We start from the raw sequence: 26,805 nt of genomic DNA, 5'->3' as shown, positions 1-26,805 counted from the left end.
TGCTGGGCGCTGAAAGGGGACAGCAAAACCTGGGGGTGGGGGGGTTGAGGAGGGTAGAGTGTCATCCAAGGGGGGTGAGAGGAGGAGGGGAGAGTGTCATCATCAGAGGGGGTGAGAGGAGGAGGGGAGAGTGTCATCATCAGAGGGGGTGAGAGGAGGAGGGGAGAGTGTCATCATCAGAGGGGGTGAGAGGAAGAGGGGAGAGTGTCATCATCAGAGGGGGTGAGAGGAGGAGGGGAGAGTGTCATCATCAGAGGGGGTGAGAGGAGGAGGAGGAAGAGGGGAGAGTGTCATCATCAGAGGGAGTGAGAGGAGAGTGTCATCATCAGAGGGGGTGAGAGAAGGAGGAGGGGCAAGTGTCAAAAGAGGGGGGGGAGTGTCATCAGAGGGGGTGAGAGGAGGAGTGGAGAGTGTCATCAGAGGGGGTGAGAGGAGGAGTGGAGAGTGTCATCAGAGGGGGTGAGAGGAGGAGGGGAGAGGGTCATCACATCCTGGGGGGGATAGGGAACTTTCCATTAGTAATTAGATTGGGGGTCATAGAGTTATAATTCTGAGCAGACCAGACTGGGGGTAGGGGGATCTACTGTGACCATAGAGGAGATCTATTATCTGGATAGACCGGGGTCGGAGGACAGCTAATATCTGGATAGATTGGGGCTAAGTAATATAGAATATCTATATAGAACGGGGCCAGTGAAAATCTAATATCTGGATAGATTGGGGTTGGGGAAGATCTAATTACTGGATAGACCAAGGGTCAGGGAATACTTAATATCTAGATATATTTAAGAGGATCTAATATCAGCAAAGACTGGTGTTGCTGAGCTTATCCATATGCATAGGTTTGTTTAAGAGTATCTATTTTTGGGATAGGTGGGCTTCAGAGGCATCAGTCATAGAATAGACTTTTAATGAAGGATCTGCTATAGGGAAACCCTTGAGTAGTCGCTAGGGAAGTCCAGTGTCGAGGAATCTACACTACATTTAGGGAAGACTTTTATTATCTGGGAAGTCTTGATAAAGGAGAATTCTAATATCAGGAAAGATTGGTGTTGGGGGAGGGATCGCTGGTAGGGTATAGGGGGCAATCTAGTATTGGGATAGGCTCACGAAGGTGGGATCTCTTCCCAGAATAGGTGTATATTCTTGGATCTGGTGATTGAGAATCTACTACCAGAATAGGTTTGGGTTTGGAGAAATCTGATGGTCTTCACTCAGTTGATTGGGCTAAGTGAGGCCACTATGGAGGTTTGCAGGGCTGCAGTGTCAGGAAAATAAAGTTTAGGAAGAGATCCGGTATCATCGTAGGCTGGGTAGGTTTTGCTTATATAATTATTACAGCCAGAAGAAAAGAGGTCACGTTCTAGCATGTTCAGGGAATAGGCCGGGTCTAATTATAGGTGGCTTAAGGAATAGTTGATCGTTGCTGGTTATTAGAACTGTTGCATGTAAAGTAAGGGAAGGATTAGAAAAAAGAAATTATTTGAGGTCGGTAAATAAAGTAAGTTTTCAGTCGGGCATACACATTGGGTTTAAAGGGAGAAACGTAGTGAATAATTTACCAACCAAAATGGTGGGGATGCCAGCTATCTGAGGGGATAGTGCAAACGGAAACGCCTGGAACATTTGTTTACTTTTTTGCGCTTCTGCTGGACCCGTTGGCAGTCAGTAGATTCAGGGAATGTTGCGGAGAGACTCAGGAGCAACCTTGTCCTATCTGACTGCCGACTGCTTACCTTGGCTGCGGAGTTGGAGGAACTACTAAGCAAAGTTTGAATCACAATTAAAACCATGAGTGGTGGCAATGGAGAGTCCTCAGCTACTTCAGCAAGAAGGATGCCTAGGGAGGATGTTGCAGCAGGAGATCTATTGCAGAATGAAGAGAGGAGTGGACGACTCCCTGGAGCCTCGGAGGAGGACATGAGCTACTTAGAGGCCCACCTGCATCGTAGACTGAATGAATGGGGACCTTTACTTATTGCAGGGCAGCGACTTCTGGTGTGGGAGCGACCCCTGCCTAGCCTGATAACAGCTGCTGCTGTCCATGGAGTGTTTTGGTAAGATTCTGAGATCCATAGAGGACATCACCAAGTGGTGTATTGTCTTTATTATTATAAAAATCTGGCAGGTATCCAGATGGGCAGTATTCTTACAACTTAATTACAAGGGATTGTTTACTCTGACACTTTCCATTAGTAATTAGATTGGGGTCATAGAGTTATAATTCTGAGCAGACCAGACTGGGGATAGGTGGATCTACTGTGACCATAGAGGAGATCTATTATCTGGATAGACCGGGGTGGTCAGAGGACCGCTAATATATGGATAGAGTGGGGCAGGTATCCAGATGTGCAGTATTCTTACAACTTCATTACAAGGGCTTGCTTACTCTTCCTTCAAAATGTGGCATTGGACAAGCTTTTTTAAAGCACTCTGAATGCCAAGCAAAGCACCTGTTACTTAATAATATGGTGACCTTACAGTTCTATTAACACATTGTGCTTGCTTCAAATATTATACCCCATGTCGCTTTCTTGGTGCTTCAAAGTGTCTCAAAAGCCTCCATAGAAGTCTATTTTTTTTTTGTTGAACTAGATGGACTTGTGTCCTTTTTTTCAACCTGACTAACTATGTAACTATGCAACGCTTGCTAACGGTACCTTCAGCATTTGAGAGCCTTTTATTCAGAGTTTTCTGCGCTTTGATTTGGAGTTATTGCAGACATGAGATATTCCAGGATGCACTGGGAAACCAACAAGCGAATCAGAAAGTGATCACTTCCGGTTCATGTATTTATATTCTGGGAGTGTCTGGTGCAGACGTCACATCAGTGTGGAGCAGCAGGAAGGTGAGTGGGTCCAGACTGGAGCAGAGCAATTAGCTGATGGCACACGTGGTGTGCAACATGGGAATGTTAAAGCGGAACGGGACTGGAAAGTGAGGACTGAGTGGCGAATGATGGGTCCCAGAGAAGGAGAAACTAGTAGGTGTAAAATGTGGTGTGCAGCATGGAAGGAGGAGGTGAGTGGGGACCAGAGAGAGAGGAGGATCAGAACACCAGATGATATGAAGAGCTGAGAGTTACTACTTAGTAGGGGGATCAGCAGAGCTGTGGGTTACTTCTGAGCTAGGGATTAGCAGAGCTGGGGGTTACTTCTGAGCGGGGATCAGCAGAACCGGGGGTTACTTCAGAGCGAGGGATCGGCAGAGCTGAGGGTTACTACTGAGCGGGTTATCAGCAGAGCTGGGGGTTACTTCTGAGCGGGGGATCAACAGAACTGGGGGTTACTTCTGAGCGGGGGGTCAGCAGAGCTGAGGGTTACTACTGAGCGGGGGATCAGCAGAGCTGAGGGTTACTACTGAGCGGGGGATCAGCAGAGCTGAGAGTTACTACTGAGCAGGGGATCAGCAGAGCTGAGAGTTACTACTGAGCAGGGGATCAGCAGAGCTGAGAGTTACTACTGAGCAGGGGATCAGCAGAGCTGAGAGTTACTACTGAGCAGGGGATCAGCAGAGCTGAGAGTTACTACTGAGCAGGGGATCAGCAGAGCTGAGAGTTACTACTGAGCAGGGGATCAGCAGAGCTGAGAGTTACTACTGAGCAGGGGATCAGCAGAGCTGAGAGTTACTACTGAGCAGGGGATCAGCAGAGCTGAGAGTTACTACTGAGCAGGGGATCCGCAGAGCTGACAGTTACTACTGATCAGAGGATCAGCAGAGCTGGTTGTTAATTCTAAGGGGGGATCTGCAGAGCTGGGGGTACTACAGAGAGGAGGATCTGCTGAGCTAGGGGTACTACTGAGCGGGGGATCTGCAGAGCTGGTGGTATTACTGAGCAGGGGATCTGCAGAGCTGGGGGTACTAATAAGCTGGGGATCTGCTGAACAAAGGTCCTAATAAGCTGGGGTTCTACTTGGACCCTTTAAAGCGAATGGAAAATCAACACACAGGGGGCATTTGGCAAGCTTCATTAAAGCTTCAAAAAAACATAAAAAAAAGCATGTTGAAGCGGTAGTCGCTTTATTGTGTGATAAAGTTGAAGCAAGTGTAAATGAGCTTTTTTAATAATGATATATTTAAAGTAGAATTCCAGCCTAAATATTACCAGTCTTAAAAATGTCCCCACCACCCGATTCCAGAGACTGCAGACGTGATGCAGGAGACGGCCAGAGACTGCAGACAGGAGATGATCAGAAAATGCAGACGCGATGCAGCAGATGGTCAGAGACTGTGGGCATTATATAAGAGATGTGGGTGTAACCTAGGGTGGTCTGGCTGGATAAACATCCTCCATGGGATCACCCACTCCTCCAGACAAACATCCCAGCAATTTGCAGAACTCCTCCCAAGAGCCAGCCCACTGCTTGCTTTAAGACATTTAGATCTTGCTTGAGCTAAATTGTGACAGGTTCTCATTAACATCTAGTTCATTGCTGTACTTCAATATATTTGTGCTGGTAAATGGAAGGACAGATAGGTGTTGACTTTGGTTCTCTTGTAATTGCAGGCTGTTCTCATACTTGTCCCCGCGACCTGTATTTCTGGTCAGCTTCTTCCTCCTATGTATCCTGGGTGTGCAGCACTGGAAGACCTGGCTACTTCAGTACTGTAAAGGTAACACACCTCTGTCTGATCTTATATAATGTTTGCTCGGGTGGAGTGTGTTTTTTTTTTTTTTGTTTGTTTTAATTGTCTTTTTAATATAGAGAAGCGAGAGATCATTAAACATGCATTAAATCATATTTAAATCAACATCCTCCTCTCAGTTACAAAATATCTAAAAGTTGCAGTCAACATAAAACTGCATTTCAGATGCAAGTTAAAATCTGTTTCTATGGCAACAAAAGCATAGATACGGGCAATATGTAAAGAGAATGGTTAGGGGGTTTTATTTATATATTCCTTTTGTTATTATATTCGGCACAAAAAAATAAAATTGATGAAAGATTATTTATTTATATATATATATATATATATATATATAATTACCGTATATATATATATATATATATATTTTTTTATTAGGTTAAAATGAAATATTCCATATGTATACAATAGTACCTTGGATTACGAGCATAATTTGTTTCAGAAGTATGCTTGTAATCCAAAACATCTAATCAATGGAATCAATGGAATCTCAGATAATTTGTTCCAGGGTCACTGCTAGTGTATGCAGTACCGCACGTGACCCGAAGTGGCGGGCATCGGAAACACTCAGACGCCTCTGGCCACTTGTGGTACTACACACCCCAGATGCTTGAATTCTGCTCGTCTTGCGAGAAAACTCTCGCAAATCGAGTCAGGATTTAAAAAAAACAAAAAACAGCTCATAATGCAAAACACTTGTAAACCACGTTACTCGCAATCCGCGGTTTTACTGTATTTCTCATAGCTGTTTCCAGCCAGCGTATGGTGCTGTAGCCTGCTTCTAACTTGCTAATATGGCTATTCCTACCGGCTTTGTTTAAAAACAATTGTTTATGGAGATCAATAGCTGAAGCTCAGGTTAGGCGCACAGCTGAATAAGTGATTTGTCACCTCTCCCTCCCACCTACCTCTGCTAACTATTGTTCCATTAAGTCAACCATACATGGACTGGCCGTGACTCAGCCCATCTATGGGTAGGCTGACTGCACCCAAGTCGATCCATCCTTCAACTTGGGGTACATCCTGTCGGATTTTTTACATGTGGCCAGCAGTAATCATTGTATTCTGCCAGCCAGGAAGGCTCCCTGAGCCCAGCCCCCACCGCTAGCAGAACACAATATTGCTGCGGGTGGCATTTCCCCATCAACGCTGACTGTGTTGATGGGAGAATTGAGCGTTTTTTTATTTATTTTTTTGGGTGGAAGGAAAGAAAATCAAATCATCTATGGGCTGCTTTAGACTTTCAATTTGGGAGAGAGTCTGAAAGCAAGCAGCCTCTGCTGTGTGGTCGTGGTGTACCATGTTTTCTGGCAGGTGAAGCTGAAGGGGAGATAATTAGGCAGCTGGCCGGAGGAGAGAAGAACAGGGAGACAATTGCAATAGGGAATAGTGGTTTCACCCTGCTGGCTGTGCTGTCTGGCAAAGGAGTATGAATCATAAGACTGGCTGAACAAAACTGCAAATATGTTTGCAGGGAAAATGGTTCTCTTATCTGTATTTGGCTTTATGGCTGGATATCTTGTTTTATTTTGTTTTTTATCTAATTGATTGAACCTTCTTGTTTTACAGTTGAGACTCGGACAGAACCATCCGGTGACAGGTGAGCACAAGCAAAATGTTTTCTGCAAGATTCTATCACCATGTTTGTCTATAAGGGTTATAAAGCTGTCAGAGTTAGACTTGGTAAATTACATTTTAAAACATGGCAGCTAGTAGCAAGCAAGACCCCTGTATTGCAGTTGTCTCCACATATTTGATAATAACCAAAATATTGTCTGGGATCCAGCATGCAGTGCATCCAGAACGTATTCACAGCACTTCACTTTTTCCACATTTCGTTATGTTACAGCCTTATTCCAAAATTGAATAAATTCATAATTTTCCTCAAAATTCTACAAACAGTCCCCCATAATGACAACATGAAAGAAGTTTGTTTAAAGCCTTTGCTAATTTATTAAAAATGAAAAACGAAAAAATCCCATGTACATAAGTATTCACAGCCTTTGCCAAGACACTCAATATTGAGCTCAGGTGCATCCTGCCTCCACTGATCATCCTTCTGAGGTTTCTACAACTTGATTTAAATCCACCTTTGGTAAAGTCAGCTGACTGGACATGATTTGGAAAGGTACACACCGGTCTATATAAGGTCCCAGGGGTAACAGTGCATGTCAGAGCACAAACCAAGCCATGAAGTCCAAGAAATTGTCTGTAGACCTCCGAGACAGGATTGTATGGAGGCACAGATCTGAAGAAGGGTACAGAAAACATTCTGCTGTATTGAAGGTCCCAATGAGCACAGTGGCTTCCATCACCCATAAATGGAAGAAGTTTGGAACCAGCAGGACTCTTCCTAGAGCGTGCCACCTGGCCAAACTTAGTGATCGTAGGGGGAGAAGGGCCTCAGTCAGGGAGGTGACCAAGAACCCCATGGGCACTCTGACAGAGCTCCAGCATTTCTCTGTGGAGAGAAGAGAACATTCCAGAAGAACAACCATCTCTGCAGCACTCCACCAATCAGTCCTGTATGGTGGCCAGACTGAAGTCACTCCTCAGTAAAAGACACATGACAGCCTGCCTGGAGTTTGCCAAAAGCCACTTGAAGGACTCCCAGACCATGAGAAACCAAATTCTCTGGTCTGATGAAACGAAGATTGAACTCTTTGGCCTGAATGGCAAGCATCATGTCTGGAGGAAACCAGGCACTGCTCATCACCTGGCCAACACCATCCCTACAGTGAAGCATGGTGGTGGCAGCATCATGCTGTGGGGATGTTTTTCTGTGGCAGGAACTGGGAGACTAGTCAGGATCGAGGGGAAATATGAATGCAGCAATGTACAGAGATATCCTTGATGAAAACCTGTCTGGAGTGCTCTGGACCTCAGACTGGGGTGAAGGTTTATCTTCCAACAAGACAATGACCCTAAGCACAAAGCCAAGATAACAAAGCAGTGGCTACGGGACAACTCTGTGAGTGGCCCAGCCAGAGCCTAGACTTGAACCCAATTGAACATCTCTGGGGAGATCTGAAAATGTCTGTGCACCGACGCTCCCCATCCAACCTGATGGAGCTTCAGAGGTCCTGCAAAGAAGAATGGGAGAAACTGCCCAAAAATAGGTGTGCCAAGCTTGTAGCATCATACTCCAAAAGACTTGAGGCTGTAATTGGTACCAAAGGTGCTTCACCAAAGTATTGAGCAAAGGCTGTGAATACCTATGTACATGAGATTTTTTTTTTAGTTTTTTAATAAATTTGCAAAGATTTCAAACAAACTTTATTCACGTTGTCATTATGGGGTATTGTTTGAAGAATTTTTAGGAAAATAATGAATTTAATCCATTTTAGAATAAGGCTGTAACATAACAAAATGTGGAAAAAGTGAAGCGCAGTCGAAACTTTCTGGATGCACTGTATGTCATTTGAGAAATTGGTACAAATAAATAGTGCAGTGACCTCGTCTAAACTTAACTCTGCTGTGTATTTGTAGTGAGACGCTGGTTTCTGCAGGAGGCTCGAGTCAGCATCGGCTGCTGAGTGTGCGTGAGCTGTGCCATTACCTTGCTGAGACATGGCTCACCTGCCAGCAGTACAGCCAGGAACTGCTGCTCTACAAAAAGCAGAACCCGGGGAAGGTGAGTCAGAATTACGGGTTATGCACATTTGGTCAGGGGGGGTTCCTTGACATGATATTAAAAGATCGATATTTGTGTTGGATTGGGGATTTGCTGGTTTCTGTGGGTTGCTTTTGTTAAAGACATGGGTGGGATAAATTGTGCATTTATCCTTTTTTGCCCCCCTATTCATGACATACACTAACCCACCCTCCCCCCTCCACAAACGCATACTTACCCTGATCTGATGTCTGTGGTTCTGCTGTTTTACATTCAGTGGTATGTTTTTATTTACTCTCCTTGCTTTGCTTGTGTATGGGACCATCTCTGATCACCTCCGGCAAAGTGCGACTGTGCCAGAAATGATCAGTGATGGTCCCATAGTCCGTCTCTGATGGAGATAAATAAACAGCGGAACCACGGCTGTCTGATTGCAGTAAGAATGCATCTGGGGAGGGGGAGGGTGGGTTAGGTCAGGGAAGGGGAAGGAGGCAAAAAAGAATAAATGCACATTGTTTGACCACTGGGCACTTAAACCCCCTTCCTAACCAGACCAATTTTCAGCTTTCGGTGCTCTCACGTTTTGAATGACAATTACTCAGTTATGCAACACTGTACCCATATGAAAGGTTTTGTCCTTTTTTTTTCACACAAATAGAGCTTTCTTTTGGTGGTATTTAATCACGGCTGGGTTTTTTATTTTTTGCGCTATAAATCAAAAAAGACTGAAAATTCAGTAAAAAAAAATTATTTGTTTCTGTTAAAATTTATTACAGAGTATTGGCAGAGTATTGCACAGTATGGGCAGGAGAGTACTGCAGAGTATTGTCACAGAGCAGCGCTGTGGGCACTACATATCCAGGCCACAGCGCTGCTGCCATCTCTCCCCCTCTCCCCTTGCACTGTACCGATCATTACAGAGAGGGGAGGGAGGTTTGTTTCCAAGCGATCATGCCGTCATTTGATGGCGAGATCACGTGGTAAACGGCCACTACCAGCAGCCGTTTACCATGATCCGTGATGCTCTGGGTCTTCCGGACCCGGCGGTCACTGATGTTTACGGGAGTGCGAGAGCAAGATTCTGGGAGGACATTCATGGACACCCTCCCAAAATAAGCCGACTGCGCTGTAGCCATCTTTTGGCTATGGCCCAGTCGGCATGTGGTTAAAGTGCACCGCTTGGCTGGCAATTAAACTTTATGAAATGTCTGTGCGACATCTCAATAAAGTTTGTTGAAAAAAAAGAAACACTGCGCTGATCCCAGCTGGATTACTCGGCACTCCAGCCACTGTGCCGCATTCCTATGACTAGTGTTAACCAGCCCTAATGCATTAAATTTACTCAAACATATGCTTTGCTGATACAAAGTATTAGATTTTCTTAAACTCCACTGTCCCCATTGCATCACTGCAGTAGTGTATTTAGGTTTTGCCAGACTAAACTTGTGCACCCCCTAATTTAAATATGACCCACCCCTTCCTGTCAAGGCCACACCCCTTGCTGTATAAGACCCACCCTGAAATTTTCGAGTGGGGACACTAGTTCTTGGGGAGGGAGGACGCAATGGATTCCCCTAATTTGCATAGATTATCTCACTTCCTGGTGGGCTATGGGGAAGGAATGCCAGCCGCCCGCATACCGGAACCTGTGCCACTGCTTTATGGGGGCACTAGACTAATTTACCTCTCAGCCCAGTCCGCCCCATAAGACTGGTGCTACACTAACAGTCCCTAACCGGGACTCTTTCCATGCTGCCCCCCCCCCCCCCCCTGCAAAGTGCTGCCCTAGGACTTTGCCTTATTGGCCTAGGCCAGGATACAGCGTTGCATCACTGGTTGGAGAGTTATGTGATTCAATCTATGTGACAGCACCGGGCCAATTACCAAGTACCGGCACCATCACATGGGTGGAGTCTATAGCTCTGTGTAAGCTACGACTTGTACGACTTGAGCAGAGCGCTGCTTGGTTAAGGGAGAAATATTTAAAGCGGATCTCCACCCAAGAGGGGAAGCTCTGCTTGTCTGACCCCTACCCCCCCCGCTACATTTGGCACGTTTTGGGGAGGAGGGGAGAGCAGGTACTTGGTTTTGACAGATACCCGCTCCCACTTTCCGGCTCAGTCTGCTGCAACGAACTGAGCCGGACGTTCGGCCCCCTCCCCCTCCTTCCCCCTTAGCCTTCTGAGACACTTCACCAAGTACTAGGTCAAATATTTTTTCCACTCATTAACATGCAAATCAATTTATAACTTTTTTGAAATGCGTTTTTCTGGATATTTTTGTTATTCTGTCACTTAGGGGTGTACTCGCGTTCGTTACCAGCGGTTTAGACATTAATGGCTGTGTGTTGAATTATTTTGAGGGGGCAGAAAACTTACACTGTTATACAAGCTGTATACTCACTACTTTACATTGTAGCAAAGTGTCATTTCTTCAGTGTTGTCACATGAAAAGATTAAAGAATAAAATATTTACAAAAATGTGAGGGGTGTACTCACTTTAGTGAAATACTGTATTTTTTTCCCTTCACTGTAAATGGCCTACACCTATAGCAAGGGCATTACTCAATTTTTAGTCAAAGTTGCACAGTTTGTTTTTTTGTTTTTTAATCTACATACTCCCCTGATCTGCATAGGCAGTTTTTTATGGTAAAGGTGAATTAACCCTTTAATTATCAGAAATTAATATTCCCGGATCATTGCTCTTCTGTCTTGGAGATGGGGGTAGTGCCAAGGGTGCCTGCTTCATTAACAAACAGGCATGTTCACCTAAAGCAGGGATATGCAATTTGTGGACCTCCAGCTGTTGCAAAACTACAAGTCCCATCATGCCTCTGCCTCTGGGTGTCATGCTTGTGGCTGTCAGAGTCTTGCTATGCCTCATGGGAGTTGTAGTTCCGCAACAGCTGGAGGTCCACTAATTGCATATCCCTGACCGAAAGCAACACCACAACTGTTTTACTGAGCAATCAGATCTTCTTGGCTCCATCTCACGTCTAGGTTAGCCTAACCCTTTCTTTTCTGCACTGGGACCTAGGGGCTGGTAACTTCATCTTTTGCATATCCAGTGTATTCATTTTCTTTTCTCTCTGCCTCAGTTCTGTGCCATGGTTTGTTCGTGCTGTGCAGTGCTGGCTGTTGTCGGACATTATGTTCCGGGCATTATGATTTCCTACATAATACGTAAGATCTCCCATTATTGTTGTATCATTTGGTATGCACATAACAAACCTATACCTGTGACCGCAGCACTCTTTTATCTCCCTTACAGTACTCAGCGTCCTCTTGTGGCCACTAGTTGTATACCGGGAGCTGATCCAGAGGCTGTACACCACTCTAGAACCTGTTCTGATGAAGATAGATTATACTATGAAGGGGGAGGACCTGCCTCGCTCACACAAGAGTAAGTGCTACTCTCTCAGGGGGTTTAAAAGAGAAGTGTGGGGTCTTGAACCACTTCAGCACCCCCCCCCCCGGAAGGATTGGCCCCCTTAATGACCAGGCCATTTTGTGCGATACGGCACTGCGTTACTTTAACTGACAATTGCGCGGCCGTGCGACGCTGTACCCAAATAAAATTGATTGTCCTCTTTTATCCTCAATACCCCCACAAATAGAGCTTTCTTTTGATGGTATTTGATCACTTCTGCCATTTTTATTTTTTTCGCTATAAAACATATCTAATAATAAAATAAAATTAAAAACATTTTTTTTCATCAATTTAGACCAATATGTATTCTACATATTTTTGTTAAAAAATAATCCCCATAGGAGTACTGTATATTGGTTTGCGCAAAAGTTATCATGTCTACAAACTATGGGATAGATTTAGAGACTTTTCTTATTTTTTTTTTTCTGGTACTGGCGGCGATCAGCATTTTGTGTTTTTTTTTTTTTTTTTTTTTTTTTTAAGCGGGACTGCGTCATTTGCGGTGGACAAATCTAACACTGAGTGACAATTTTTGGGTACCAGTGACAGCAAATACAGTGATCGGTGTATTAATGATACTGGCAGGGAAGGGGTTAACATCAGACGCGATCAAAAGATTACGTGTGTTCCCTGCTAGTGTTTTTTTTTTTTATCTGTGTGGGTGATGGACTGATGGGAAGAACACGGAGATCTCTTTTGCTGATTACTAGGAACAGAAGATCTCTGTGTCCTCCACTGTCAGAATGGGGATCTGCCTTGTTTACATAGGCATATCCCGTTCTGCCTCTCTATGAAGCGATCGCGGGTAGCTGGTGGACATTGGGTCCGCCAGACACGCAAACTGGCTCAACCTCCGTGCAGCGCGCATGCCCACAGTATCTAGTGCACGAAACAACTTACAGGTTTTGCCGCAGTATATATACGGTGGGCGGTCTTTAAGTGATTATAAAGATAAAGCTTTATATTCCCACCAATGATGGGGCACTATTCTTCCCACTGACACCAATGATGGGGCACTATTCTTCCCACTGACACCAATGATGGGGCACTATTCATCCCACTGACACCAATGATGGGGCACTATTCCTCCCATTGACGCCAATGATGGGGCACTATTCCTCCCACTGACACCAATGATGGGGCACTATTCCTCCCACTGACACCAATGATGGGGCACTATTCCTCCCACTGACACCAATGATGGGGCACTATTCCTCCCACTGACACCAATGATGGGGCATTATTCCTCCCACTGACACCAATGATGGGGCACTATTCCTCCCACTGACACCAATGATGGGGCACTATTCCTCCCACTGACACCAATGATGGGGCACTATTCACCCCACCACCGCCAATGATGGGGCACTATTCATCCCACCGACACCAATGATGGGACACTGTTCCTTCCACTGATACCAATGGTGGGTTTCCTCCCAGAAACAGTAACAGGCATTTAGCTCTTGCAGTGCATTCCGTGTTCAGCTTGAACAGAGTTCCTGCTTGGCATGCCTTTTGCAGTCAGCCTTTGTGATTCAGCAGTATTGCCCTCTCTCACTCACTCTCTCTCCTCTCTCAGAGAGACAAGTAAAAAAGGAGCAGGAAGAAGGAGAGGAGCCTACAGCAGAGACAGACAGCGAGAGTGAGATTGAGCTCTCCGGCTTCTCTCCAGAGGTAAGTGATCCCATCATGGATTCCTACTGCAAAGACAATTAAACATGAATACGTTTGTCTAAAATTATTAATGTCCATTGTGGTCTTTGAGGCCTATAAAAAAGAAAAACAAGAACTGCTATAGCTGACTTGTATTTGAAAGTGCAGGTTCCTTGGCTTGTATCTCTTTGATGGAAGCAAAAAAAAAATATCTGTTGATAACAGTCAGCAGAGGCAGGGAGGACAGGAAGTTATCAGTGCCATTGTTCCAAGCGATTTCTGTGGACTACAGTACTTGACTCCCTAGGTATGGAGAGGAGGAGATCTTCTGTAGTCCTGACACACTTAAGCAAGCTATAGATTATACAATGGTGGAAGGAAATAAAATTGGTAGATTTCCCATTAACACTGACCCCCTCAGCGCCATTTGTGTTCTGCCAGCAGTGAGCCTTACCTGCCTCATTGGAGCACTGGGCTGTGAAGGGGGTGGGAGCGGACAGCTCAGGCTCTCAGCGGCTCTCTGAGAGGCTGATCCGGGTGTCAGTCCAGGATGTGGGCGCATCCCGACCAAATGGTCGGGCTTTGGCTGTACTTCTCCTTTTTAAAACGCAAGGTAAGACGCTGATATGCTGTCCAGTCGTGCACTGAGCGCTCCCTCCAGATTCTGCTGGCAAGCTGGTTCCAAATAATTGGTGCTTCTGTCCCACACACATAGAAAGGATCAATGTGCCTATGTAAGTCCCTTAACTTTTTATGGTGCAGTAGGATAGAGAAGCAGAATAATGTCGCATTTTGCTCTGCTTTAGGCTTCGTTCAGGTGAAGCGTATTACAGCGTACACCTACGCGAGAGCCATGTTTACCTGCATGGAAATGCACAAGTGTTTCATGCGTCCCCATGCAAGCAGTCCCATGGAAGTCAATTGGGACGCATCGGCCACACGGACACAGCTGCTGCTGCCAATCTGTAAGGTTGCAAAGCACCTGAACACAGACATTGTGGGGTTGATTTACTAAAGGCAAAAAGAATGTGCACTTTGCAAGTGCGGTTGGTCCATAGCTTAATAAATGAGATGAAGCTTCACTTTGCAAAGAATACCCAATCACGTGCAAGGAAAAAAAAAAACAATTGGATGATGGAAGTCAACAGAGCTTCTGCTGATTTACTAAGCTCTGGAGCAACTGCACTTACAGAGGAGTGCAAATGCACGGTCTTCTTGCCTTTTAGTAAATCAACCCGTGTGTCTGTGTGTGGCACTTTGTCCTGTTTTGATTGGTGTTGTGAATACCAAGCTAGAATAATCAACAGCACCCCCCCCCCCCTTTTTTTTCTCCTTCTTTCTCCCCCCCCTTTTTCCCTCCCCCTTTTTTTCCTCATCCTCCCCTTTTCTCCTTCTCCCCCCTCCTTTTTCTCCCCCCTTTTTTTCTCCTACCACAGCACTCAGTAGGAGACAAATGGCAAATTAGATGTAATTGACACAGCTTCTGTGTGCCTTGGCTTGAACTCTGCAGTAGGAGTGCCCAAAGTTCTAGGTTTATGATAGGGATGGGGCTCACAGATGGTACTAGCACAGCTAAGGATGGGATTTTATGGAGAATTGTTCAGCATTTGTCATTCCTTCTTCCTCTGTTGTGGAGTTTTTTTTTTTTTTTTTTTTTTGTAGAAGTTGTATGAGTTGACTTGTTGCCTAATTGAAATGTTTTTCTTTCCAGATGGATGTGCGGATCACAGCCTTGGCTCTTTCTATTACTGACTCTGAGCTGTCAGATGAAGAGGCCTCTATACTGGAGAGTGGAGGGTTCTCCGTATCCAGAGCTACTACACCACAGCTGACCGACGTGTCAGAAGGTGAGATAATACAGCTGACACAAGGGAGTGGGCAAGTTCATTTACAGCTAAACTCCAGGCAGATATAGGAAAAAAAAATATTGAATACCTGATTGAAGTCTCTGCAGCACTCAGAACCAGTATCTTGAGCTGGCTGGTAATTTGCAGACCATCCTTAAGGCTGATTCACACTATAGTGATGTCAGACATTGCATGTGATTCGCACCGCACAGATGTCTGTGCGATGCAAATTCAGCCATACAAATTGTATGGCTGAATTTGCATCGCATTTGCTCCAAAATGGTGCAGGACCCTTTTTTTTGGTCCGCACCAGAATCGGATCGCATGGGTGTTGGGTGTTCACACCCATGCGATCCAATTCTTGCACCATTTGACAGTTCATACTGGGATATGCAAACCGATCTGGGGGTGCCATTAACTTTCTGCGAGTCCTATGCGATGCAGGAACCCGCAGTGAAATTGCGCTGAATATATATATATATATATTATAATATATATATATATATATATATATATATATATATATATATATATACCGTGTAGGTTTAGGAGATATTTCTTGCACCTACAGGTAAGCCTTAATCTAGGCTTACCTGTAGGTCAAAGTGGTCTGTAAGGGTTTACAGCCACTTTAACCTCCTCTTCTGCAGGCCGGCACTGTTTGCTCCTCCTCTCCTGCATGTGTCCCAGTGGAAGCCACGCTATGGGGGTGTTCATGTGCCGGTGTGCTCCTAAGCTGGGCTTTGTTTGACTGGCAGCAGCAGGATCCAGTGGCTCCCACTGCTGCCTGAGGGGAGAGTAGAGCTGCAGCCAGGCACAGTGCTGGATTGAGAAAAGACTTGGATAAGTGTTTAGGGAATGCGTTAAGATAAAAAAAAAATTTAACTTTAGAACTACTTTAACATGTAATAGTACCAAGTAGGAGACATGTCCATTACAGCCTGGGCTCTTAGAAGGTGGGTTGGATGACACTGGTCATTATTCAACCTGGAAGACCAGCAGCACTGTACCTCTGAGCACAATAGATTTTCAGGGGATAATGCCTGGGATGAGGAGAGTATTGCAGTAATAGTTGCCTTTTTTATTGTCACAGGTGCTAGGTAGCAATGTAAAAAGATACAATTCTGCTTAATGTATCTGGAACATTTTATTGTTTTCTTTGCTTTCAGATTTGGACCAGCCGAGCGCTGTGCCGGAAGACACTGTTCCTGCCACTGGCGCCACTGATTCTCCACTTTGGTTGGGACACCATACAGGAGATAGGAAACGCTTGGCAACTGCTGAGACTTCCCTTTTACCGACTCAAACTCTGTCCCTGAGCCTAGAGGAGTTGTTGCCCACACTGACCTCCCCGCTTCACTTTGTCAACACTCATTTCAATGGAAAGGGCCAACCTGTAGGACTGGAGGCTGAAATCCAGGCCCGGAGCCAGGGAGACACCCTGCAGAGCCCTGTAGCTCCTCATGGCCGTCCAGGACTTTCACGTCCTGAAAGTCAAGAATCCGGAGATGGGGAAGATTTCGAGCTCCTGGAGCAGGGAGAGTTGGATCTGCTGCAAGAGGAGGCGGAGGAAGCTGAAAAGCACCTAGCTGCCATTAGTTCCTCTACACCAGCTTCTTCTCATCTACAGCCAGAAGACACGGCTTCTAGGCCAGAGAAGCACTAGAGAAAGCTTTGTCTTATTTCCTCGTATCTTCTCTGTCACTCAAAGTTTATACACCGATGTACATGCTGCCCCCTGTGGGATGAAAGCAGTGCACAAACACTGGGCATTGGCTAAAAGCACAGAATATCACCAGTTTTCTCTAAGGAGGAATGGTTTTTAATCCAAACAGTCCACCTCTGCCTTTTTTAATTTAACCCCATGAATTTGCATATAGTGTTATTACATGCCTGTTACATACGATTGTCCTGTGTTTTTTTTTTTTTTTTTTTTTTTAACAAAACCCCTAATAATCCAACCAGCCGGCTTCATGACTGGTAACCTCGCCAACCCATCAATTTGGTGATCTGACTTGGTTTCATGGAAGAGTGTTGTGCTGGTTGCATGGGGTTTTATTCTGGCTATTGTTTATCAAGTTCTGTAGGTAGCAAGTGTCCATAAATGAATTGTCATAAATATTCCGCCTGTATTCATCTATTTAATGGGAAGAGAGGCCAAAAAAACATGACCGCTGCATCAATGGAAGTGAACGTTTGGCACTTCTTTACCCTTTTTGTCCGTTCTTTGTTTTGTTAACCTGGCATCGGAGAAAGTATAAATGCAGCTTAATAGGGCTCTGAGTTATGACTCCTTTAGGAATATTACAAGCTTCATTTTAGGTGCATTTCTGCCACATCCAAGTGAACTGACAGGAGATGAAAGTGGAATGTAAGGAGTTACGGATGTGTAAATTTTAGTGCATTTGTCATTAATTCAGAATGTAAAGCTGAACTGAAGTTTGAAGAACTCCATTTACAGTGGGAATTTAATGGATAAATACTTTATTTTTGCCTAGGCCAGTGATGGTGAACCTTGGCACCCCAGATGTTTTTGAACTACATTTCCCATGATGCTCATGCACTCTGCAGTGTAGTTGAGCATCATGGGAAATGGGTAGTTCCAAAACATCTGGGGTGCCAAGGTTCGCCATCACTGGCCTAGGGTATCCCCAAAAAGCACTTTTACTTAACCATAGATGGTTTCAATCTCGGCCGGTTCAGCAGAGACCAGACGAGGTTTGATCCATGTATGGGCAGGCTGATTGTACACAAGTCGATAAATGAAATATTTTATTTATTCAAAGAACATGGCCAAGGACAAACATCTGGTTACCCGCATTAAGTTGCGAAACACCAAGTCGATAAATCAATCCAATCAATCAGCCAGCATGTTGGATTTTTAGTATGCGACTATTGCCTGTGGCTATAGCTGCTAGCAGTAATCATTGTGCTCTCCCTGCAGGGACGGCTCCCTATGCCCCCCCGCCAGGAGAAAACAATAGCTTCACGGGAGGATTCCACCATCAACACTGATTGTGCTGATGGGGGAAGAGAGCGATTTTCTTTCCTGCAACCCATGATTACAGGTAAGAAAATCGCTTAATCTATGGCCAGCTTTACCTTCTCCTCTTCTCTCCTAGCTCCAGACTTGTTGTCCTCACTTAGGCAGGCCATACATTGATTATCTTCCTTTTTTTTTTGTTCCACTAGCTTTTTGAATTAAAAACAAATGACTAGATTTCCCCATCCCCACTCTCAATGTAGATGGTGGCGAATCACTCCCGCTAAGTTTTTGTATTCTGACAGTGGGGAGACTTTCCCGCCACTATCAATACCAATTGGTACCAATATCAATACCAATCGACTTCTGTACAACCAGCCTGCCCATACATGGATCCAAATTCAGCTTGTCCCTTCTGAAGCAGACAAAATTTGATCCATGTATGTCCTCCTTTACAATACTCGATTGTTTGGTTCTGCATTGTAAGTAATGATGTCGGAGCATCAAAGAGAGGTGATTTGGGGGACTAAAGTTGGCATGAGAAAAGGATGGGGGGGGTAAGCAAATGTGCTTAGTACTGGTACCCTAGGCAAAAACAAGCCTTTATCCCTTGCAGCACCAGCCTGTTACCTCACTAGGAACCAGTGATGTCACTCAGGCTCTTTAGGTTATTTGAAACCTTGGTGGGGCCCACAATTCCTATTGTATTACTTGTCCCCTTGTCTAAATCTCTAAATCAAAGTATAGTTTAAAAAAAAAAAAAAATGTTCTTTCTTTGCTCTATTGTGTTTCAGTACCTCCTATTGTATCCTTGTAGACACAGCAGGGCCTCTTGTCCAGTTATTGTTTAAAGTACGTGGCATAATAAAGACTGAAAATAGTTGACCCTTTAAGGGAGTCATAGTATTTGTAGGTTGTGATGCAGAACCATATTTCACCACTAGGTGCTGCTGTAGTTGAAATTTTAAATTGCAGATTGTTCCAACAAAACCTGGAAGCTGTTGGAAAGGAAAACACCTCTGTTATTATTATATTATTATTATACAGGATTTATATAGCTCCAACAGTTTGCGCAGAGATTTACAAAATGAAGGCAGACATTACAGTTACAATATGGTACAAGAGGAATAATTGGAGGGCCCCGCTCCTTATTAATATTATTTGGCATTTATATGGTGCCATCAATTCACATTTACATAAAGGTTTACATACTATCAATCTCAGTCGCAGGTCCTTATCTCATGAGCTCACATACTACGGGGCAATTCATACAGGAGCCAATTGACCTACCAGCATGTGTGGGAGGAAACCCATAAGCGCACAGGGAGAACATGCAGATGGTGTCCTGGCCAGGATTGGAAGAGGACACCAGTGTTCAAATGGCAGAAGTGCTAACCACTGAGCTTCCTGGTTATACTACATGGGATAGTCCCAAAAGTGGGATTTCCAGTTTTCCTGGAAATACGTTTTAACTTGGTCCTAGGTCAGTGATGGCGAACCTTGGCACCCCAGATGTTTTGGAACTACATTTCCCATAATGCTCTTGCACTGTGCAGTTTAGTTGAGCATCATGGGAAATGTAGTTCCAAAACATCTGGGGTGCCAAGTTTCGCCATTTCACTGTCTTAGGTAGTATAGTGTCTGCTACTGATCCAGCATTAGGATCATACGTTACCAATACCAACACACTGCAAATGTTCCGTGATCTCCCTGTGCTTTTCTCATTTGGCTCGACTCCTATTTTCTTCTGCTGGTAAAATGGGTTGTGTGCTGATAAATCATCTGTGAATAAGCTATGATGTCTGTAAAGGCAGGACAAGTCCTCTCCTGTCATCGAAAAGTGTCCGCTTATGAAATAAATCAAATCTTTAAAAATGTAGAACTATATGCAAAACCTTTATTTATTTATTTTTCCTTCATTATTTTGGATAGAGCAAGGGGGATTTTTTTTTTTTTTTTGCCATCTGTGTCCCATTGGGGAGATTTCCCTTCACTTCCTTATGGAAGAGATAAATGCAAGTGGGACTTTATATGAGCCGTGACCATCCAGTACACAAGACTCTATCCCTGATAATTGATAAAGAAGGGGAAAAGGGGCCAAAAAGGGGGGAAATGGGACTTTATATGAAACAAAATACTTGGGGTATATTAGTTCAATCAGTATAGTATATCAAATAATAATTTATTGGAAACACACCAACAGGTAGTACAATGGATATGTTAATGAAGGATCAATATACAATAGAAAAATTAAACAGTATAATAATCAGTATAGCACCATAAAATTAATAGTCCAATGATGTAGTTACACATAATAAATAATAAACCAACAGTACATTCCAAGGTGTGTATACAGTATTAACCAACAATTTTAAATTGATGATTGAAATAAATCAAACCAATAATAAAATCATGGCTGGTGGGGCATGGCATCCAATAGTAGTTGTTTTTCTTCATCACTTCCTGTCCTATAGCCAAACAGGAAGTGAGAGGAAATCTCTGCAAATTAAGGGAATCCCTTGGGGACTCCCAGGTCACCAGAACTAGTGTCCGCATTGGAGGATTTCTCTTTCTATTACTTTTCTGGGGACAACCTAAAATTTTCTTTCAATGATAATGGTAAACAGGACATGTGGAGAAGGGGAATCTCCCTAATGGGGACACAGACAACAATAAACACTGACAGGGGTTCTAATCCCTCTCTACTCTATCCAAAATTAAAAAAGAAAAAAAAGTTTTGCCTTTTAGTTCTACTTCAAATTAGAGCTCTAATATTTATTACAAAATTATATTTAGTTATCTATTTAATGTGATATATTTTATAGTTGTTTTTTTTTTTTTTGCAACTGCTGTACCCACATGTATATAATTAGAGACTGAAAATGATTTGGACAATGTATCTTGTGGCCAGAGATCACCGGTGTCTTGGCTCCAAGACTTCTTTGAAGGAAAATTCCACCTTTTGCAAAAAAAGATAATAAATGCACCATTGTTACAAACAAGCTAAAAACTTGCATTTATATATATATTTTTTTGCATTTGAGCCTGCAAAGCGTTGCAACCATGATCAGTACATTGCGGGTGCAATGCTCAGGCTCCTGCAGAATATTCTTCCATCTCCGGTCTTTACATCGGACCCTCAGCTATGGAGCTGGAGGAAGGATCAATGGTCTGCCAGCGCGGTGCCGTTACTTAAGAGCTCCGTTAAGAATGATGGCAGATGGGAATTGTAGTCTTTTCACAACTCTCCAAAGATGAATGACATGACTGGACAGGCCCAACCATGCACAGCCACTTTCAATTTTAAAATTTGACAGGAGCCATCAGGGAGAAGAACCCCCAAATTCTGTAAGTGGGAAAAGGGGAGCTGTTGACTCCCTTGTTTCATGTTACACCCTAAATATACCTTCAGAAAGGTGGAGTTGGCTTTTAAAGTTCACCTCCAACCAAACTATATTTCCTTTAAAGCCTAACGCCATCCTAGGTAGAAAAATAAATACGTCACTCCCTAGCTTTGTTTTAATAAATGCATGTCCAGCTACTATAGTCGCTTAATCTTTGATGCTTACCCCTACAGACTCAGCCGGTTACCGATCCAGTGCTGCTCCTATTCCTGGGCTGCATGTCATTCAGCTTGCTTCCTGTGAGCCCAGGTTGTCAAGGCTCCACCTCACCTGCCCTGGACTCACAGGAAAATGAAGTGGAATGTGGAACCATGTCTTCTTTTAGGAGTCCTGAGCTAAGTTGGGCTTTATGTTCTGGTTGGATTGGGGTAGGGCTATAATCTCTATCAGGTTTTTACTGCTGTATATGTCCCTATGGGAGAAATGGTCTTCACTGACCACCAATATAGGGAACATTCTTCCCACTGACCCCCAATGTAAGGAACATTCTTCCCACTGACCACCAATGTAAGGAACATTCTTCAAACTGACCACCAATGTAAGGAACATTCTTCTCACTGACCCCCAATGTAAGGGGCATTCTTCCCACTGACCACCAATGTAAGGAGCATTCTTCCCACTGACCACCAATGTAAGGGGCATTCTTCCCACTGACCACCAATGTAAGGAGCATTCTTCCCACTGACCTCCAATGTAAGGAGCATTCTCCCCACTGACCTCCAATGCAAGGAACATTCTTCAAACTGACCACCAATGTAAGGAGCATTCTTCCCACTGACCCCCAATGTAAGGGGCATTCTTCCCACTGACCACCAATGTAAGGAGCATTCTTCCCACTGACCACCAATGTAAGGGGCATTCTTCCCACTGACCACCAATGTAAGGGGCATTCTTCCCACTGACCCCCAATGTAAGGGGCATTCTTCCCACTGACCACCAATGTAAGGAGCATTCTTCCCACTGACCACCAATGTAAGGGGCATTCTTCACACTGACCACCAATGTAAGGAACATTCTTCACACTGACCACCAATGTAAGGGGCATTCTTCACACTGACCACCAATGTAAGTTGCATTCTTTATTTTTGCTGTGCTGCCGGAGCTGGCATCACAGTTCTGCGCTGGGACCACGCTCATTTGCATGCTCCTGACACTGACCACGCTCTCACCACCAGCTCCCAGTTTGCGTTTGGAAGCTAGTAGGAGGGGCCCCTGATTACATGACCACTGTGACAGCCAATCACATGATCAGCAAGCCCAGGAAACATCTCTGCTATTAAGATCCCCTTAAATGGCCCACCAGTGGAAAGAAGGGGAAAGGCCCTCAACATGACCCCTTAATATGGAACTAACCCAGTGTTTCTCAACGCCAGTCCTCAAGGCGCCCCGACAGGTCACGTTTTCAGGCTTTCCATTATTTTGCACGGGCGATATGAGTTTCACTGTCTTAGTAATTACCATAGCTGTTTCATCTGAGGGAAATCCTGAAAACATGACCTGGTGGGGCACATTGAGGACTGGATTTGAGAAACACTGATCTAACGCTTTATAAAAAGCAGGGAGACACATTGGGGTTGATTTACAAAATGCACTTAGACTGTGCAACCTACAAGTGCAGTTGCACCAGAGCTTAGTAAATGAGATAAAGCTTCACTTTGTAAAGAATAACCAATCACATGCAAGGAAAATATAAAAAAACAGCATTTTTGCTTGCATCTGATTGGATGATGGAAGTCAGCAGAGCTTCCCCTCATTTACTAAGCTCTGTAGCAACTGCTCAGTCTATCTGCCTTTAGTAAATCCATCCCTTTTTGAGCCACGTCATTGAAGCTACAGCAGTTTTCTTAGTAATTTGATATTCTGCTTTCTCATCATGACTGTTCCCAACAGTGGAATGTTTTTGTTTTGTGCCACTCAAGCCTTATGTAAAAATGTTTCCCTTCTACAATTGCAGCTTTTGTTGGTACATAGTTACATATAGTTACATAATAGGTGAGGTTGCAAAAAGACTCAAGTCCAACCTATGTGTGTGATTATATGTCTGTATTACATTGTATATCGCTGTATGTTGCGGTGGTTCAGGTGCTTATCTAATAGTTTCTTGAAACTATCATTGCCCCCCTCTGAGGCCACCGCCTGTGGAAGGGAATTCCACATCCATACTGCTCTTACAGTAAAGAACCCTCTACGTAGTTTAAGCTTAAACCTCTTTTCTTCTAACTTTAGTGAATGGCCGCATGTCTTCTTAAACTCCCTTCCGCAAGAAAAAGTTTTCTCCCTATTGTGGGGTCACCAGTACGGTATTTGTATATTCAAATCATATCCCCTCTCAAGCGTCTCTTCTCCAGAGAGAATAAGTTCAGTGCTCACAACCTTTCCTCATAAATAATGAGAAATGTGAACAGAAGGGACGCCGCCCCCCTAATCCATGCGCCCGATCCCTAATCTACATGCCGGACGTATAGATTCCAATGGGGTTTTTTTTTTTTTGAAGCTCGTGATTGGAGCCTGAGGCTCTAATTGGCTTCAAAAAAGGATGGGTTTGGGATGCAGAACACAGCACCCTGAGCCCACCCAGTTGTGTGACAATAGTGAATTATTATTTGCTATTGTGTTCCTGCTTCTCCCCCCGGCCAATCAGGAAGTGTGGATGAGCGTGATTGGCCCGAGAGGAGAAGGGATCGTATTGGCCAGGCAGGGGGGAGGATGTACAGGAAGACCTGGGGACTCGGGAGATGGCCGCCCAGAGCGATCTCTCAGTGCTCTGCGTCAACGCTTATTGAGAGCCTGACTGTGTGAGTACCACCCGAGGGGGTGGGGGGGGGGTGAGGGGTTGGGTGGGTTGTTTGCTGCCCCCCCTGGCTGGAGCACCAGCCGCCACTAGTGAACTGAGATGTATGTCATTCACGTGGGCACTTTTATCAGTGTCTTCAGGGGTCACAAACTGGCGCCCCTCCCCCAGCTGTTGCGAAACTACAAGTGCTTCTGCCTGTGGGTGTCATACTTGTAACTGTCAGCCTTGCAATGCCTCATGGGACTTGTAGTTTCACAACAGCTGGAGGGCCACCAGTTTGAGACCCCGAATCTAGCTGCTGGGAAATGAAGAGGGAATGTGATAAACTCTTCCACCTATAGAGGGCACCACTAGCAACTGCATTCTCACCAAAATCAAAGGAATGTCCTTAAGGTGCGTGACAGGTGCACTTTTTTTTTTTTTTCAGATTTTCATTCCCCCCCCCCACCTGGTTCATAAAGCCTAAATTATTTGTGTGATAGAGCCATACTATTAGTCGTCCAGTTTTTCTAGGAATCATTTGCAACAATAATTCCCTTATATATTCATTAGACTTAGGGCAATTTACCATGTAACATAAAATAAGGGTGGCGGTCTGTTTTTTATTTATTTTTTATTCTGTAAAGTAATGAAAGAAGCAAAAGGTATCACTGACTACCTTCTATAACTCGCACAGGAAATGTGAGCCTTTGGCTGCAATGGAACTACAAGTCCCAGCATACCCATCTACCACCCCCCAAACACTGGCACTTGTAGTTTCACACCAGCTGGGGGTTGTGTATTGCCTAAATTTGCTTTGATACGTGCTGTCCTGTGTGTGGGGGGGAGGGGGGTCCATGTATATATGGGCGTGTGAGTATGTCTGTGGTCATATTACACTGTATATATGTGTTTGTAGAGGTGTGTCTAGTTGTATCTGTATGTGTGTAGGTGTGCTGGGATGGCCGTATACAGTTTATATGTGTGTACAGTGTATAATAATTAAACTAACCCGATAGTTAGAAAACAAAGAGACAGCAATGTACTTATAGATCACTCATGTTAACTCCCAACTCATTAATAAACTTAAGTTGTTAAACAATTTCCTCGCCATGTGTCAGAGAACTCTTATTTATACAGATAATTACACTTTATGCCGTCTACTGCTACAAAAAAAAACAAATAGTCAAAAAGTAAGTAAAGTTCACTGAACTGATTTTACACAAAATGTGCATTATACTGTTTATTATAGGATAATTAAACTTTCCTTGAGTGGCCCCGATTCTCCTCTTCTGGGGTCCCTCATCGGCGCTAGTAGCTCCTCCTCTTCTTGAGTGCCCTGTTGGAGAAGCACTCTCCCTCAGGGGACTGGGGCGGGCGCACTCCCGTGTCCTGCTGCTGCGTCTATTGACAAAAAACGCACTACAGTCCATTTAATATGGTTTCTTATGGGGCATGTTCACATCTCTGTGTTTTTCAGCCGCTGCATTTTTGGAAAGGGCCAGGGACTTTTTTTCTCTCTGCAGCAAATTGCGTTTTGCGCGTAATAGATGTCAATGGACCCACACCAAAAACTGTGTTGTTTTTTTACATGCGTTTTTGTTTTTTTTCCACCATAACAAACTGCGAGTAGCCAGTTAAGGAGTGGGGTTCCCCACTGACAACTGAATGTAAAAAAAATAAAAATAATTCTAGCAAAGAAAACAAAACAAAAAACAGCGTGCTCTTTGCACTGATCTCCATTGTAAGGATCATTCTTCCCACTGACCACCAATATAAGAAGCATTCTTCCCACTGACCACCATTGTAAGGATCATTCTTCCCACTGACCACCATTGTAAGGAGCATTCTTCCCACTGACCACCATTGTAAGGAGCATTCTTCCCACTGACCACCAATATAAGAAGCATTCTTCCCACTGACCACCATTGTAAGGATCATTCTTCCCACTGACCACCATTGTAAGGAGCATTCTTCCCACTGACCACCATTGTAAGGATCATTCTTCCCACTGACCACCATTGTAAGGAGCATTCTTCCCACTGATCACCAATGTAAGGAGCATTCTTCCCACTGACCACCATTGTAAGGAGCATTCTTCCCACTGACCACCAATATAAGGATCATTCTTCCCACTGACCACCATTGTAAGGATCATTCTTCCCATTGACCACCAATGGAAGGAGCATTCTTCCCAATTTTTCTTTATTAAAAGTCTTACAATCAATATGCATAAAATCACTATAAAATGACTATATATAAATATACATATTTACATAAATTAAAATAAATATAGCAAATCTGCTCTCAAATAAAAAAGACTACAGCGAAAACATAAATCATCATGAACATGTCATTATTGGGGATAATCCTATTACGACTCACACCACTACACCAGACATCAAACTTGTGAGGTCAAGAAACAAACCCACACCCATTATGCATGCAGCCCTTCT

At 44.1% G+C, this 26,805-nt stretch overlaps 1 protein-coding gene across 1 annotated transcript; it reads left to right on the top strand.

The window, feature by feature from the left end:
- The first annotated feature begins 424 nt into the window (after window positions 1-424).
- Window positions 425-25,451, top strand: RETREG2 (reticulophagy regulator family member 2). Its single transcript, XM_077447835.1, has 9 exons — window positions 425-2,057; window positions 4,508-4,614; window positions 6,217-6,247; window positions 8,137-8,281; window positions 11,358-11,442; window positions 11,531-11,662; window positions 13,269-13,363; window positions 15,054-15,189; window positions 16,359-25,451. The coding sequence occupies exons 1-9, from the start codon at window positions 1,792-1,794 to the stop codon at window positions 16,853-16,855; spliced, it is 1,494 nt and encodes a 497-aa protein (XP_077303961.1). The 5' UTR covers window positions 425-1,791; the 3' UTR covers window positions 16,856-25,451.
- Window positions 25,452-26,805: the final 1,354 nt, after the last annotated feature.

Source organism: Lithobates pipiens, unplaced genomic scaffold (assembly GCF_037356315.1).
Source record: "Lithobates pipiens isolate NorthernLeopardFrog02 unplaced genomic scaffold, aLitPip1_a1.2 Scaffold_22, whole genome shotgun sequence".
NCBI classification, from domain to species: domain Eukaryota; kingdom Metazoa; phylum Chordata; class Amphibia; order Anura; family Ranidae; genus Lithobates; species Lithobates pipiens.
The sequence above is the reverse complement of the archived record's forward strand: the minus strand, read 5'-3'. Positions and strand labels throughout refer to the sequence as shown.

Coding starts and splice junctions, on each gene's coding strand:
- RETREG2 (XM_077447835.1), top strand. CDS start 1,792: ATGAGTGGTGGCAATGGAGAGTCCTCAGCTACTTCAGCAAGAAGGATG. Junction 8,282..11,357: donor AAAAGCAGAACCCGGGGAAG/GTGAGTCAGAAT, acceptor TCTCTGCCTCAG/TTCTGTGCCATGGTTTGTTC. Junction 13,364..15,053: donor TCTCCGGCTTCTCTCCAGAG/GTAAGTGATCCC, acceptor TTTTCTTTCCAG/ATGGATGTGCGGATCACAGC.